The 17,836-nt window shown below is 38.9% G+C and overlaps 2 protein-coding genes across 4 annotated transcripts; one reads left to right on the top strand and one right to left on the bottom strand.

Annotated features, from left to right (window-relative positions):
• Positions 1–2,242: 2,242 nt before the first annotated feature.
• Positions 2,243–9,998, bottom strand: LOC122040426 (DNA-directed RNA polymerase III subunit RPC8-like). 3 transcript variants are annotated; one of them, XR_006128622.1, is made up of 10 exons: positions 9,503–9,998; positions 9,295–9,410; positions 9,123–9,218; positions 8,358–8,445; positions 6,850–6,913; positions 6,561–6,627; positions 6,387–6,476; positions 5,206–5,303; positions 2,449–3,072; positions 2,243–2,331 (listed from the first exon to the last, which is right to left on the bottom strand). XR_006128622.1 is itself a non-coding variant. In XM_042599736.1 (8 exons), exons 2-8 carry the CDS (start codon positions 9,403–9,405, stop codon positions 5,253–5,255), a joined length of 567 nt encoding a protein of 188 aa, XP_042455670.1. In that variant the 5' UTR covers positions 9,406–9,410; positions 9,503–9,998; the 3' UTR covers positions 4,985–5,252. The 3 variants fall into 3 exon arrangements, 1 of the variants encoding a protein (XP_042455670.1); XR_006128623.1 differs by having other exon boundaries at positions 9,527–9,998; XM_042599736.1 differs by lacking the exons at positions 2,243–2,331; positions 2,449–3,072 and having other exon boundaries at positions 4,985–5,303.
• Positions 9,999–13,258: 3,260 nt separating this feature from the next.
• LOC122040360 lies at positions 13,259–14,245 on the top strand. The gene has a single exon (XM_042599678.1). It carries the CDS (start codon positions 13,259–13,261, stop codon positions 14,243–14,245), a length of 987 nt encoding a protein of 328 aa, XP_042455612.1.
• The last annotated feature ends 3,591 nt before the right edge of the window (positions 14,246–17,836 follow it).

The raw sequence follows: 17,836 nt of genomic DNA, 5'->3' as shown, positions 1-17,836 counted from the left end.
TCAAATTTGACCGTTTATGCTGCGGATAAAGTTTTATCTGCTGATCGAGCTGGAGGTGCCTTGAACCTTGTTGGAGGCGCCTTGGACCCTCGGGATAGACTTTCCAAGAGCTATATAAAGGCCCCTGGAGCTAGGAATTCAACAACAACTCAAACAATCAATCTGTAAGCAATTCCAAGCAGTAGTTCTGAGCAATTAGAGTGTAAAAGGCTTCTTCGCCTTCAGAGAAGGAGAATTTTCTTAGTGCGCTTTTCACTGCTCTGGATTAACAACCTCTTTGGTTGTAATCAGGTTAAATTCCTGTTTTTGTTTTTAATTCTCTTTCTTTATTATTTTATTACTGTGTTTATTCTGAGTTGAAATCTGAGGAGGGTAGTTTCATTTTTGTTTACAACAATTCACCCCCTCTTGCCGGTCTCTGCTGCACCAACAAAGAGGCCCTCTTCATTTATTGGGTGGATGAATTGGACCCCACTTATTAAATAAATGGGATCCAATTCATCAAACCAATGAATGAACAGGGACCAGAGATGATCCACGGATCCTGGACCAGAGGATCCCTGCCCTTGCTTGGGAGGCCCAATCAGCTTAAAACACATACTATCAAAAGTCCCACGTTGCAGGCAAATCAGATACAGCTTAGCAAATCTCTTGGTCTATAAAAGAAACTCAGAAGATAATCTATTCGTAATTACAGTCGGTTAATAGTCATGATATCCTATCGTAATTAATTACTATTTTTTCTTAAAATTATCGTCCTTATCAGATTATAGTTTAGATTGCACAAACGACTGAAGACTGCTTGGAAGTTATCCCTTAGTCTAATAACTTAACTACTTGTCCATCTCCGACGGCCTCTGGACGACCTCTAACTATCCGTCCAAACTTAAATTATAATATAAAAGGGAGAATGAACTCAAGAAAAGAAAAGATCACAGTTAATTACAGCCGAATCATTTATTTTTTTACTTTACTTTCTTTCGTATCAGGAGATCTAGTCTCCCGTAGAGGAGATCATTTTGCTTTGTCCTGATTCAACACTTGCTTTATACAGTAAATCTATTATTCAATTATCGGCTCGAATCGGCCTAACTAGCTAAAAAATGTATTCGAGACGCAGAGAGAGGGGAAAAAAAACATCCATGGCAAAAACATGGAAATTAAGAACACAGAGTTGGTCTACTTGAAGTAAATGGTCGGCTCGTCGGAGGTAGGATCCCACGAACCGGCCTCCCTCACGTACTCCAAGTACCTCAGGAACTCCGGCCTCGCCGTCTCCTTCTTTGACGTTGCCTGCAGGATCCTCATCACCGGATGCGCCTTTACGTCCCTAGTAGTCTTCGACCTCTTCAGCGTCGTCGGAAAAGACGTCGTTGTTGCCGTTGTCGTCGTTGCCGCCGTCGTCTCCGCGTTCTCCGCCAAGTCGAAGGAGTGCTGCCGGGACGAGAGGCGACGGTAGCCTCGCCGGCTCCAGCGGAACTCCGAAGCATTCGACATGGCCTTAGTATTGAATTGAAGAAGGAAGGCGGTGATGATTAATTGCGTGGTTGTGATGCTTTTAAAATGATCTGGAGTGGGTGATGAGTTGGATTGGTTGGCGTGCTGGAATCTTGTAATTGACGGACATCGTCAAAGGAGAGGTTGGTGAGTCGACCAAACATGCTTAATTTATTATTTAATTAAGAACGTTTCAATGTGAACATTTGACTTGGTTTGTCGCTGGATTTATGGATAATCGATCCTTGTTTTTTTTTAATACAATGAATCAGATAAAAGACAGAAGAAGAAGACAAAAGCTTCTTTAAATTAAAAAAATAAAATTTATTATCTAAATAGGGAAAAAGTAATAAAAGAGAGCAGGCATTCCCAGTTCGGCCTCTACATCATGACGTTTGATATGCCAACAGCCAAAAACAGAAACCCAAAAAAATCAATTATTTTAGAAAACTTCCCTTAAAGACAAAAAACTTAAACGTTACAGTATACAAAGTTCTAAAATCCATGATCCCTAACGTAATTTTCTATCAAGTGAACATGCCCATGGTGATTACAATTAACCGAGGGATTAATTCAGTTTAATTAAAGCTAAGGGTACGTTTAATGATGAACAAAGTAAACTCCTCCTATCATCAAGATTGAACAAGGCCGGTTTTAAACTTAACACTGCATTTTAGGTATTACAAAAAAGCTGTGAGATACATTCCAACGCAAATGCCCTGCATCAGTGCACAAAAATGCAAGCTTTCAGAAGCCTGGTCGGAAATCTATTCAATATGAATGCATGTCGAATAAGATTTGATGATCTGTTCAGTATCAGATGTGTCTGTTGACCTACAAACCCAGAAACACGTTTCTGTTAAGTTTTGTTGGTTTACAAACCCAAACTATATCATTGTTCCTTTCATTGTTTGATACAGAAAAGGAACAACAAGAGTTAGTTTAACAAACCTTGCTTGCGACCGGCGCCCTTCTCCACGGTGTGGCACTGCACACATTTGGTCTTAAAGATCTTCTCCCCGGCCTTGAGATCGCCCGGCGGAGCTTCACCAAACGACGCCATCGATCGATATAGGGTGACGCTCCCCTTTCGTTTGCCCCTTTTCTTTTCAAAAAACTTAGCCTAGCAATTTCACTTAAGCTCCAACAAATTGCAATCATAATGAGAAAAATGCGGGTGGCATAGGGCTCATTAAAGAAACCAAGTTTGAGAAAATCCCAGTGCCGAATCTGTGAACGCAAGCGACAACTTGGTAGATGTATGGTAGAACCAAAATATGGAGCAAGATCACAAGAGAAATGGTCAATGTGCCAAATGCATCGACACTGAAACCGGTCAGGAGCATCACATGGAACACCAATTCCTCACATACTCTCTCCTGGCATCAATACTTGAGAGCCCAACAAAACAACAAAAAGATGCTCCCACAAAGAACCAGGGCTAAGACTGCCAGCAGTCTTCAAGATGGCCAAAACTGGTCTAAGGTCTATTATAAAAAAACTTGAGTCCTAGAAACTTCAGGAGGTCAATATAACTCGAACACATGAGAATGTCCATGTCCAGGGTCACATCACCTATGAAGGTTTAAGCTTCTAGGTAAGTAGAATGTCAAGTAAGTTAACATAATTAAGTATATCAATGAAAAAAAATGCATGCTCGAGTCTTCTAGAAAAAGTCACAAAGTAAATACAACTGAAATAAGCAAGAATTTAGAGAGCACATAAGAACATTTGCAATTAGTTGGACATACAGACAACTAAGAGGCACAGTCATTCAATCCATTACATAAATATCCAAGGACATGGCACCTAGAAAAGTTTTAAATCCTCAAGGTCATGGCACTTAGGAAAGTTTAAGTTCTTTAGGTAAGTAGAACATCAGATACGTAAACATCATTAAGAATATGAATGAAAAAAAAAACAAAATTCTAGTTTAAGCTTTTAGATTAAATTTCAGGAGCATTTAAGTAGAATATTTAATCAATAAACGCCATTAAGAATATGAATAAAAATACACTATGGTTTAGGTGTTAGATTTAAGTTTCAGAAGCATTTTGTGAGCATTGCGTGCCTTATAAATTTAAAGGAAAGAATTTATAAGATTGTGGTAATGTCCTGCATACTTACAGAATAAAGTGTTGATTTACTAAAGAAGAACGCATAAAGTAAATATGAATTAACCAAAGATGTGTGAGATTGCTAAATAGAGAATTAAAAACAACAGAAATATTTTATTCAAGAATAGATAGACAGCTCCATAAGATGATAAAATGTGATAAAATATAAACATGTTCAAAAGAGGCCGACAAGTACTACAACAAGACGAATTAAAACATTTAGAGTGAAGCTAAAAGAAAAGTTTAGTTAAGGTAATAAAATGCATTTAATTGGTAGAATATTTCTAATATAGTATTGGATAGAGCTCAATGTAGAATACAATCTAAGTACTAAATAGTTGGTATAGTTATGTCTTTGCATCCCTTTCAAGATTATATACGTAATGCATTAATGATAAAAAAAACATCAAAGACTAAGGAATAGCTAGATAGTATGTGGCTTCCACTGTTTGTAATACTAGGTTGTGGATATACAGCAATTTGGAAAACTAACCTTATAGAGATGCTTATACTAGCAAAGCGTCCAGGAAGCTCACTAGAGAAAAATAATTAAAAAAAAAAACAGCAATAACTCTATCACAATGTTACACAGTGATAAGAAATAGCAATATATTGACTGAAAAATTAGGTAGTATCTGGATACATAATTTGACAAAAGGGAAGTGTTGAATTTCTCTCTATTTATGGCATGCGTTAACTAATAATTAATTTTGAGTTTTTAATTAAAATCAGACTATAAAAAGTTGACCCAAAGTCTTAACCCATACAGTGTGATTAGATCAGGATAAATCACTCATCGTAATGCAAAGGATTAAAACCAAGCTAACACATGGTGGTTTGATAGTGGTATAATTGTTATTGTTGCTAAGACCATATAAGAGCATCCACAATAGGGATATTTGGAAAGGGTATTTCTCTATATATCCTCAAATTCCAAATCTCCACCATTAGAATGGGGGGATGGATCCCAATATTAGAAATCACCGGGCAAAAAGTTTTTCCCGGTGATTTCAATTTTTTTTGTTTTTTTTTAAAAAAAAAAATGAGTTGTACAACTCACGACTGCAGCACAGCACACATGGGTGGGCCGGCAGGAGCCCACCCATGCTGCAGCTTTCTCTTTATTTTATTTTTTTTTTTGATGGATTCAACTACATTCATTGGCAAGCTCAAGCAAACAAGTTGGCTTCGTAAAAAAACCACGAAATCAGCATCACAGTAACTAAGAAAAACTCACTCAACAAGTCAAATCCGAACAAATATCACAAGACTAATCACAGTAACTTAGGGAAAGGAACTTTTTCAGCATGATCGATTCTTTTAAAATTCAATGAAGTAGTTAAATATACAAGCTACAAAAAACAATCTTTTTCAATCAATGGGAACTGCTCAACTAACAATTAGATCAAAGGATTACATGCGCAAATGAAAACAAGATCTCTTAAAATCCTGGTTTAACCGGGTTCTGCAAGTTCCCAATAGCACAGAATTTAATTGCTATTGCAAGAGGGTGCATAAACTACCCTGAAAACAAAAGGGGACAAAACTGTGCAAGGAAAGTAAAATTTAGAGTTTAGGATTTAAAATTTACGGTGCAAAAACTGATGTTGGCTATGGTACAAGTGATCTTCTTAAACCTTAATCTGCCCACCATGAAATCAGACCCAAGCCATCTCCATAGATCTCACCCTGAAAGATAAGCACACTAGATAAATTAAAAATTGAAAGGAACCAAAATAGAAAAAATAAAAAAAAGGTTTGTCAACTCTTATGACAACCTCTATCTCCGTGATAATATTTCTAAGACATTGTCAACATAAAATCTTTAAATATTTTTGATTGCCCTCAGGGCGTAGCACAAACGGTAGGCGCATGACATCTCTGGCGTAATGGCCAAGGGTCGATCCCCCGGGGGTGATGACCGGCATTTTCGACCCCACCATGCGCTCAATGTCTGCGTACTTGCATAAACCTCCCTCTATATCCGTGGGACTGGCTTTAGGGGGGCCATTAAGGTAGCGGATCTACCTTTTTTTAAATATTTCTGGTTCTTGAAGTCGATGATGAAAACAAAAAATAATAGAAAAACACTATCAAAATATTGGAGCTATTTTAATTATACTATAAACAGTGACTCAATGATGTACACCAAGTTGGTTGATCTTTTGATAGAGCAAGGCATACTGGTATTCTCCATACTTTAATCATGTCGAAAGGATTCAACTTTTCAATTTTCACATTATCCAATTTTTAGTGGGTAATATTTGCAAAGAAAGATGATGTTTAATTTCACGTTGCTCAAAGACAAGTATCATGTGACAAACAATAACTTTTCTACTCATGTCCCGTTCCTATTCAATATAATATCATTATTTTACTATTTTAGCCAAGTAGGCCTATGAGAAAATAAATACAAATTTAAGAATATATTTTGAAAATAAACAAATAGCAATAAAGTGATTCGTACTAACAAAACAATTTTGCCAAAAATAATTATTCCATACAACGATGGTTCAAAATAATATATTAAAAACTAGAAGATATGCTCAAGTTAACATAATGAAAATTGAAAATGTCGTATATTGTGTAATATCATCTCTTAACTTTCATTTACATCTGAGAAGTTACAATCAAAATGAGGTGCCACGGATCAATGTACAAAAGAAGTTAATGAATGAATATAAACTACAAAACATTTGAGGATTATACCATCACGGGCATAGAAAGCATATAAACAATATATCTGGGCGTATTTGAGGAAGTATGGCTTACTATAATTTGCATAGGAGCGAAAGGTTGTGCATTGGCATCTTGCTCCAGAGGGCTGGAAGGATAGTTAATTTTTGTCACTCGGACGTTCACCTGCAAGATGATTGAGAAGGCTCCACATGTATTCCTTTGAAAGCAAAAGTTTAAGAACTTGAAAGATCAAAACAAAAGATATACCTCCTCATCTAAATCCATAGCTAAGTCTCCAAACTCATGCTTCCACACCCATATGCCATCTTCTCCCCTGTCTCCGCCAAAGAAAAAAAATCCCCTTAAAACAGAAAAAGTTCATCATACAAACCCACTTTTTATCATTGAAGACCAAAATGTCCATTGTACTAACAGTTTTTTTATCAATCAAAATATCAAGATAGAAAAAAACTTGAGATAGTGATTGAAAAGACATAAAAAAATGTAAACAAAAAATAAATATAGAATACTGTTAAATGATATTTAAAATCCTTACACTTCGCTTTCTTTTGGCAATAGATGCACAGGAACATGTATGTCATTGAAAAATCCAAGAGTTACTGCAACAACAAAAAATCATATAAGGCATCATACAAAAGTTTGCCAGCAATAATGTCACAAAATGCATACATAAGTTTTTCTATTTTCATATGCAACCAGGTAAAAAATAATCCTATTTATAAAATATAAAACTTTCCATCTGTGTGTAATCTTTGCATCTGAGCCTTTGCTTTGATATTTTCCTGTCGGCTGACTTCTCTAATATTAAATTATTAGGTAGATATCCATTTCAAAAAGCAACCGTTCCATATTATTAGATTAACTAAAAAAGATAACAAAGTAGGATAGTTGGATCATAGGCTGGATCCAGGCAGTTCCATTAACTTCTGACCTATAGTCTACATGCAACATGGTGTGAGTGGCAACATGAGTTATTGGTTGTGGGTTAACAATCAAGTCTTTTTTCTACAACAATCAAGTCTCGACTTTATGGATCCTCCTATGGACTTTATCCCCTACTATATCATCATCTATATTTAAATAAATTTTATCCTATTTTATCATTCCCAACTAAATTTTTGTTCGTCTTCCTCTTCTTAATTTAATATATGTATTTGTCATAATTTCACATTGTCTAACTGGAGCATTTATTAGTTGTCTAAATACATGTTCATATTATTTTAAAGGCGTCTCTTAGAATTTTCCCTCAATAGGCACAACGTTGACTTTATCTCTAATGTTCTGATTTCTTATCTTGTACATTCTTGTATATATACACATACACCTTAACATTCACATTTTTACAACTTTTATCTTCTAGTCATGTGCTTAAATCATAACCCAACATTCAATGCAATATAATACAGCAAATATAACTGTCATTTTATAGAACTTTCATTTAAGTTTTAAAAATACTTTACAATCATTAACAATTGTCTTACTACATCTAACACTTTATTTTTACTCTAATAAGCATAAAATCTTCCACTTCCAATGTTTCCCGCCAAAAATCGAGCTTAGCATTTACTCTTTCATGTCTCATCTATCAAAACAATATATGCAAACAACCTTCGTCATGTTAATGTGTTTTGGATATGTCTCGTGAATTAATCGATGATTAGTGAAAAAAGATATAGACTTAGAGCTAATCCATAATGTAATCCTATTTTTGTAACAAACACTTCAATTAATCCGTCTAGATATTCACTCTTATAATCAAGTCTTTTTTTTCTAAAAATAACAAAATTGAGAAAAGGGAAATTCATAGTTCTGGCTTTGTTTGAGATAGTTGTGAATAGATATGTTTCGCAATGTAACAAATGTAACAGGATTCCTCTAAAGTAACAGAGATAGGTCTATAAACATTACAAAAAAGAAAAACAAATAAATATTCTCCATGTCATATATCACAGTTAGGTTGTTATAATGTCAAAGATCAATATAGAAGAATAAAGATATATTATTATGCATCATCCAATAGAGAAATTAGGTTGTGCAACATACAATGCAAACCAGTAGCATCGGATGCTTTAAGCTTTGCGCAAATAACCTCCCCAACAAATGGTCGAAAGATAAGTAACCTAAACACAACCTATTAGAAAAAGAAATAACTATTAACTCAATGAATTGAGAATTATCAATATCTCAATACCATGCATCAAACCAAAGACAAATACTAAAGTTGTAGACGGTGAACAAAATAAAGTTAATGCAAAGGTTTAAAAAGTGCATGCACATGATATGCGTTTAACCAATTGTCCATGACATATTTGGTACAAGGACAAATATGTGGTTTATATTAAAACAATACTAAAACAATTTATATTGATAAAATTGCTTAATATATAGAACCAAGTATATTTATAAACCTATTCAATCCATAATTCCAGGTAAGAAGAAGCATGAGACCTTACAACACATAACATATTGATAATTTATACAATTCAACAATGTAGGACAAATCATAAACATAAGTAATATCATAAAATTGATACCTAAAGTGTAAAACACTCGAAACTATGAGGGGAAGTTTCAACCATTCTCAGCCATGTTATTGCAACCCTTAGTGATCCATCCAATTTCTTGGCAAACCTCTAATCGAGCAAGATTGATTCAATCTAGATCCATAATCTGAAAATACAATTTATTGATTCCACAAACTGTGGCCTAAATGCTTGCGCCGGTTTGACAATAGATATGTTTTATATCAATGAGCAAAACTTAAAAAAAAAATGGTGTAGGAACTGAAAAGTAAGACAATGTGAAAACCTTATACGTGGAGGAACCTTCTCCAGGGTAGATAAAACCGCCTTCTAAAGACTGAATGTCATAGACAGAGATACAGAGACCCAAATTTGTGATAACCTGGCATGTGGCAACCTGACCATCAAATTGATGTGTGTCGGAATCAATAATACTATTAGGTATAGATGAACTGCACCTTGTCTAAGTACAGCCTCTCAAGTTCATCCTTGATTGCATCAACAAGAGGACGGTTAAGCAAGTGAGGAGGCAAACGCAAATTATGCTCGATTAGGCTGAGGCAAAACATTCTCCCTGCAAAATGAGAAGCATACAAAGAAAAATTAAAGTCATTGACATTTGCAAACCACCTCAAAACAAAGTGCTTAAACATATTTGTAACTAACCAAAGTGCTAAGCTTTTTTGCTACCTCGCGCTTGAGCACCTGGACGAACGGGGCTTGTCCGAGCCAAGAGGATGACCGTGGGAAGGGAAAGGCCCGAATGACGGTTGCGGGACGGGAAGTATTGTTGTCGCCGGCGAAATACTTGGTGCTCTTGCTCGAGATAACGGGGCTTGTCGCGGCAACGTCTTGCGGCGGATGCTCGCAGCGAGGGAATAGGGAACGAGTGGTGCGACGCGTGGAGACGGCGGCTCTGGCGATCTGCTCGCGGTGGAGGGGCAGCGGCGGAAACCTTTGTTCTTCGTGGGCGACGAACAAAATCGCGCGAGCAGAAAGGGGCGCGCGCGAGCAGAGAGGGCGTCGTTTCCTTCTCTCGCCGATCTGGGGAGGGAAGACAGAGGGCGGCGCAGCGTCAGCGGCGTGGGGCGGAGGAAGGAGAATGGGTTGCGGCAGTGGTGGGAGAAAAGCTACGGAGGAGAAAAAGAGTAAAAAAAAACCTAAAAAAAAATATTTAGGTGGTTTTTTTTAGAGAGGAGAAATAAAACCTAAAAATAAGTATGATAGTGGATCAAGTTGATTTGATTATTAGGATAAAAAATTATTTGATCCTATTGGATTAGATAATACAATATCTACATCCAGTTCTATATCCAATGAAATATAAAATATAAATATAAAATAAACAAAATAAAATATTTTAAAATGATAATAGACATTATTCATTACACGTTGTAGTAGTTAATCGTCAGTAGTTGCTATAACGTGTAACAATTTATTGACAATAAGAGTGATCACGAATCAGATTGGTTCAATTATTGGGATAAAAAATTATCCGACCCTACTAGATCAGATAATGTAATATCAGAACCCTATATCCGATGAATTTTTTTTTCAATTCAATTCAAATTGGTATAAATAAGCTGATGGATTGACTGTTAACCCCTACCTAAAAGTATAAATTAAAGCTGGGGAAATTAATTTGGCCCCGCTACTTCATGGCTCCCAACTCCGGGCTACCGTGTTACTCTCGGCTTCGGCTCTGGAACAGTTCGTGATCTTGGATACCGTGTGACTCTCAACTTCCTGTTATCATCGACTGCTATTGTTTAGCAAAGCCGTTGTAGAATTGGACACGGCAGCCCCACTCCTATCATCAACAAGGCCGGTTTTAAATTTAATTGGCGTAAATTCAACATTTTTTTTCCAAAAAAAAATCAAAAACATATACAGTCTCTGGGGCTATGGTACCACGATACGATATCTAGATTGTCACCTAGATATTGACAATCTAGATATTCACGGTTCGAACTCTAGTTATAATGTATTTGTAGAATTTTTTTTTCCAAATGAGGGACGTAACCAAAAGATGCTGGGCTAGCTTCTGGACTAGTCGTCGTGTGCACTTCCCGATTTATCCTGTTGCCCGATGAAAAACTTTTATAGGACCGGATTAATTACTCGAAAGTTAATCAATAAGACTAACTGAAATTATCATTTTTGTTCTCAGAACCTTACTGAATTTTTTTTATAGCAATTTTGCCTCGAGAGCCCCAATCAACTTAAAAAAATACTAAAAAGGTCTACGGTTAGGGTTAATTCAATCCTACCCCCAAGGGCACTGTCTCTCACAAAGGGGGTGGGCCCCACAGATCTCCTTATGGAATCGTCATATTAGCGGCCCTCCTAGATTTGGTCCTACGGATATGGAGGGAGGTAAATGCAAGTATACAGTTGAAAGCGCATGACAAAAACGTTAATTCCAAGCTATGACACCCCGATAATCGAACCCTGGCTCTCGGACATTACGTGATCTTGGTTACCGTGCAACTCTCAACTTCCGGCTATCATCAACTGTTACTGTTTAGCAAAGTCGTTGGAGAATGAGACACAACATCCCCACTCCTATCATCAAAGATTGAACAAGGCCAGTTTTAAATCTAATTGGCGTAAATTCAACACTTTGTTTTTTTCCAAAAAAAATCAAAAACATATACAGTGGTCCCCGGGGCTATGGTACCACAATAAGATATCCACATCGTCACTTAGACACTCGCGATTCGAACTCCAGTGACGACATATATGTAGAAATTTTTCCTCCAAATGAGGGACATAACCAAAGGTTGCTGGGCTTCTGTATTGACCATCGAATGCACTTCCCGATTTATCCTGTTGACCAATGGAAAATTTTCATAGGACCGCTGGACCGGACCAATTACTCCAAAGATAATCAATGAAACTAACTGAAATTATCATTTTTGTCTTACAACCCGCTAAATTTTGTTTATAGCATCGTTGCCTCGGGAGCCCCAATCAACTAAAAAAATACTAAAAAGGCCCACAGTTAGGGTTAATTCAATCCTGCCCCCAAGGGCACCCTCGTCTCTCACAAAGGATGTGGGCCCCACAGATCTCCTTGTGGAATTGTCACATCAACGACCCTCCTAGAGCGATAGAACTGGTCCCAGGGATATGGAAGGAGGTAAATACATGTACATAGTTGAAAGCGCATGACAGAGACAATAACACTAAGTCATGACACCCCGAGAATTAAATCCTGGATCTTTCGGCTACCAGATCATGTACCCCAAACTATGCTACACCACACGGATCTCCTTGCGATTGGTGAGAACAATGCTCGTAGGGGCAGGGGTCGAATTAATTCACGGTTAGATACATGTAGCTAAATAAGATATCGGATAGGTCTTTATGTCATTTTTCACAGTTCACCTTGATTTTACACTTGCCTTATACCGTAAGTCTATTAGAGTATCCATAATACTTCTATTAATGGAATTTTATAACACTCCTTTAATATTAATATCATTATAAAAAATATTATAATACCCATTCATCTTAAACCTTGATGACATGGGATGAGTCAGGACTAACCCATCCATAAATGTATTATTATTATTTTATTAATTTTAATTATTCAAAAATAATAATAATAATTTGAATATTTTAAAATATATTTATTTGATATGATATAATTTTAAAATAATTAAATTAATCATGAAATCTATAAATAAGGAATATTAATATTAAAAAGAATATATATATATATATATATGGTAATGTATTCCATGCTTTTTATAGATGGATTATAAATGCACGGCAAAAATATGGAAATTAAGAACACAGAGTTGGTTTACTTGAAGTAAATGGTGGGCTTGTCGGAGGTAGGATCCCACGAACCGGCCTCCCTCATGTGCTCCAAGTACCTCAGGAACTCCGGCCTCGCCGTCTCCTTCTTTGATGGTGCCTGCAGGATCCTCATCACCGGATGCGCCTTCACGTCCCTAGTAGTCTTCGACCTCTTCAGTGTCGTCGGAAAAGACGTCGTTGTTGTCGTTGTCGTCGTTGTCGCCGTGCATTCTCCGCCAAGTCGACGTGAGAAAATAATCCCTCCACGTCATTAGTTTTTTTTATTTTTTTTCTTTATTTTCTTGATAATTAGTTATTACTCGATCTACCTATTTTTATGGATCTATATCCTATTTTTATGGATCTCATCTAGATCCTATTTTTATGGATCTCGTGGTTCGTACTCTTATCATTTGTGATGCTATATAAAGGGTCATAGAGGCATGTGAAGATATCTCAGTGTAAGGTTTCCTTTCATAAGTGAAGTTCCTATTCTTCTTGTTTATTCTTGTGTGCTGTGTGCTTTGGGTGTGCTATCCTATCCGATTCTTGGCCAACATTTGGTATCAGAGCATTGGCAGTATAGAACAACCAAGAATCCACGATTCCACAAAAATGTCTGTCATCCCACAAGTTGTTGCGAAGGAGAACGGCGGAGTATCATTTCCCTATCCGATGCTAAGCCCTCACAATTATACTGTGTGGGCAATAAAGACAGAGGTGATTCTTGATGCCCAGGGAGTCTGGGAGGCGGTGGAGCCAGCAGAAGGAGCCCAAGTAGATATAAAGAAGGACAAAAAGGCGCGTGCATACATCTTGCAATGTATCCACGAAGACATCCTTCTCCAGATTGCAAACAAGAAGATGGCGAAGGAAGTCTGGGACAGCCTCAAGACGAGATACCTTGGTAGTGATCGGGTGAAGAAGGCACGTGTACAAACGTTGAAGAACGAGTTTGACGCCCTCCGGATGAAGGAGACCGACACGATTGATGAGTTTGTTGGCAAACTCAGTGTTATAAGCAGCAAGTTCTCCGCTCTTGGTGCCACGTTTGAAGATTCATCTTTGGTAAAGAAGTTACTCGATTCTGTCCCTAATAAGTTCTTCTCTATTGTTGCTGGTATTGAGCAGTTTCACGACCTTGAGACAATACCATTTGAGGAGACTATTGGGCGATTGAAGGTGTACGAGGAACGAACATTACGATTATGCGACAACACTAACGGCACTGAAAGAGAGCTCCTACTTACTCATGCCGAATGGCAAATGCGACAGAAGGGGAGCAACGTGGACACTTCGTCAGGAGGAAAGGGGCGTGGGTCCAGCAGCCCTAGTCGTGGCAAATGGCGTGGACGTGGGCAAGGGCGCGGTCGTGGTACGCCGAGCCAAGACAGTGCAGGAGGCACTAGCAGCAACGGCAGAGACACTCATGACAAGAGTCATATAAAGTGTTTCAATTGTGAGAAAATGGGGCATTATGCGTCCGAATACTACAACAAGCGTCATGATTATGAGGCTCATCTCACTTATGCCACCGATGAAGAGCCATCACTGATGATGGTCGTGTCCCACGAGGAGTCTCACACTAGGCGTGAGCGGTAGGATATCATTCTACTCAGTGAAGATAAGTTCCTACTGGAGATGTATCGCAGCGTTGAGAAAGGAGAAGGTAAAGACGTCTGGTACCTTGACAACGGTGCCAGCAACCACATGACTGACCATCGTGAGAAGTTTCAAGAACTAGATGAAACCATCACCGGGAGGGTGAGGTTTGGCGATGGATCAGCCATTGAGATCATGGGCAAGGGGACGGCTGTGTTCGAATACAAGAACGACGACCAAAAGGCTCTCCACGAGGTATACTACATTCCGAAACTTTATAGTAATATCATAAGTCTTGGTCAATTGACAGAAGCTGTGAATGAAGTGCATATGAAAGGAGATACCATGAAGGTGATTGATAGGAGCGGAAAGCTCTTGATGTTGGTAAAGCGAACACAAAATCGTTTGTACATTGAAGACATTCAAGCAAGTCTGTCTCCTAGCAAGGCTAGAAAACCCAACCTGACTAGGGCACATGCAAAGCAACGAACCGGTAGTGCGCGGGGCTCTGTCCATGTGCAAGTCTGCAGGAGGCAGACTTGGCATACATCCGAGTCGGGAATGCGCGCAAGGCATGCCAAGCGAGGCGGCAACGTCGGGCTGCCCAAGCCCAAGTCTTACAGGAGGAAGACTTGGCAAACCAGCAAGTGTGGCATGGGCGCAAGTCATACCAAGCAGAGGATTGACAGTGCGCTGGACACATTCCAAGCCCAAGTTTGCAGGAGGCGAACTTGGCAGCGAAGCGGGCGTGGCAGGTATGCAACATATGCCAAGTAGCAAAGGCGGACAGATGGACTTGTCCGTTGTGCGAGCAGATGAACTTGCTCGTATTGCCAAGAGAACTAACAGACGAGACTTGTTCGTGGTGCCGAAGAGATCGAGTTGTGGCCCGAGTACTTGGTGTGCAAATAGACTTTGGCGCAGGGCCAAAGAAACGGAGTCATGGATAACGCGAACAGAAAGACTTGTTCATGGTGCAGATAGATGGACTGCCCGTGCTGCCAAAGGTGGATAAATTGTGGTTGAGTTCGTTAATACCGGAGAACAAAGATGGTCTGCCCGTGGTGCCATGCGACAACTACTCGGCTCCGTGACTTAGAATCATGTCAGGATTAGGGGGAGTAATGTGAGAAAATAATCCCTCCACGTCATTAATTTTTTATTTTTCTTTATTTTCTTGATAATTAGTTGTTACTCGGTCTACCTATTTTTATGAATCTCATCTAGATCCTATTTTTATGGATCTCGTGGTTCGTGCTCTTATCATTTGTGATGCTATATAAAGGGTCGTAAAGGCATGTAGAAGGTGTTGGATATTGGGGCCTTAAATGGACCAAAACGATTTAGAGGAAGGAAGTCATCAATTGTTGAAAGTCGTAATTGACTTCAAAATTGAAATCTACGATTCGCGTAGATAGATTTAGACTATTAATTTGCTCAAAACCGATTAAGGGTGAATGAGAAATTAATGTTTAAAGTCAACCCAAAATAACATTTGTTATTCATTAATAAAGTGCATAGGAGAATAGTCCCACATCGAAAATTCTCAATGTGTATTCTCTACTTATTAATGAAGATGTGTTAATGGAGTTAACACAAAAAAATAAAAGGACAGGTGACCCCTTAGCCAAGGGCGAGCAGGTGATCGCACCTGTGAGCCCGCCACCCGCCACCCGCCACGTGCGCACGTGCGCAATGGGCGCTTTGTAGGCGCACTTTGCACTTCGCATGTACGCATCGTCGCGAGGAGCATTGAGGAGCTTAAATTTATGCTCCAGGTGACATTGCAGTGTCTGCGTGGCACTCGGGTGACGTGTCAGAAGGACACTCAACCTCTTCGTTCAGTATAAATAGAACCCTCCAGATGATGGAATACTGACTCAATCTTCTCTTCTCTTCCTCAAGCATTCATCTCATCTTGTGCATTCCTCAATTGCAACAATTCGTTAAGCACCGTAGCGGAGCAATATCGTTTACGGAGATAGTGTCGAACACTAGCCTCGACGATCAGTTTGCATACTCCAGAAGCTACCCGGAGACAACAGTCGTAAACGATATTTCCTGTAAACTGATATGGCTACCAACGACATTCCGACGGCCGTTCCGACCGTCATTCCGACAACCATTCCGCACGGAGAAAAGCCGGAGAAATTCACCGGAACCGACTTCAAAAGATGGCAATAGAAGATGTTGTTTTATCTAACAACGCTAAACCTTGTACGATTTTTGCACGAAGACACGCCAGCCGCTACGGAAGGAAGTAAGACTGCTAGCGATGCGTGGTCTCATGGAGATTTTCTGTGCCGCAATTATATACTCAACGCCTTGGACAACACGTTATATAACGTATATTGTTCTCTGGAGACGGCAAAATCTTTGTGGGAATCCCTTGAGAAGAAATACAAGACCGAAAATGCTGGATTGAAAAAATTCATCGTCGGTCAATTTCTGGATTTCAAGATGGTGGACTCAAAAAGCGTCTCATCTCAAGTCCAAGATATGCAATTAATACTGCATGATCTGGACGCCGAAGGCATGAAGCTGAACGAGACATTCGCAGTTGCTGCGGTAATTGAGAAGCTCCCTCCGTCATGGAAGGATTTCAAGAATTACCTAAAGCACAAGCAAAAGGAAATAGGGCTGCAAGACCTGATCCTGAGGCTACGAATAGAGGAGGATAATCGAAAGTTATCCGACTCCAGAGGAACCAAGCGGACTATAGACGAAATGTCCAACCTGGTCGAGCCGAACGCCAAAAAGCTGAAGCAGTTCAAAAAGAAGGCTCAAGCAAAGAAGTTCAAAGGCTCCTGCTACAACTGTGGAAAGGCAGGACACCTATCCAAGGACTGCAGAAGCCAACCAAGGGGCCAAAGGATGTTGCGAATCATGTCACAACCTCTCTTGAGGACTTGGATCTCACTGCGGTTGTATTTGAAGCCAACTTGGTGGATACCAACCCGAAGCAGTGGTTCATTGATACTGGAGCAACTCGTCATATCTGTTCCGATAAAGCGATGTTCTCCAAGTATACTCCGATAAATGGCAGGAAGCTCTATATGGGTAATTCCACGACGTCGCCAATTGTTGGACTCGGAAAGGTTGTTCTGAAGATGACGTCCGGAAAGGAGCTAACACTCATTGATGTACTCCATGTTCCCGACATCAATAAGAACCTAGTTTCTGGAGCGGCATTGGTCAAGGCCGGATTTAGGCTAGTGTTCCAGTCAGACAACTTTGTACTTACGAAGAATGGTGTCTTCGTAGGAAAGGGGTACCTAGAAAAGAGTCTATTCAAAATGGTTGTAATGCCTGTACTCCGAAATTTTGATGGTAATAAAATAAATGCTTCCAGTTATGTTGTTGAGTGTTTTAATTTATGGCATGATCGACTCGGACATGTGAATAATAATACTCTCAAACGTCTCGTCAAATTAAATTTATTACCAAACGTCAATGTTGACGGAACACTCAAATGTGAAGTGTGCGTGGAAGCGAAAATGACGAAACTACCTTTTCATTCGGTGGAAAGGACGACAACTCCTCTAGAGTTAATACATAGTGATCTATGTGACTTGAAATTTGTGCAAACTA

This window comes from Zingiber officinale, chromosome 2A (genome assembly GCF_018446385.1).
Source record: "Zingiber officinale cultivar Zhangliang chromosome 2A, Zo_v1.1, whole genome shotgun sequence".
In the NCBI taxonomy this organism is placed as follows: Eukaryota; Viridiplantae; Streptophyta; class Magnoliopsida; order Zingiberales; family Zingiberaceae; genus Zingiber; species Zingiber officinale.
The sequence above is the reverse complement of the archived record's forward strand: the minus strand, read 5'-3'. Positions and strand labels throughout refer to the sequence as shown.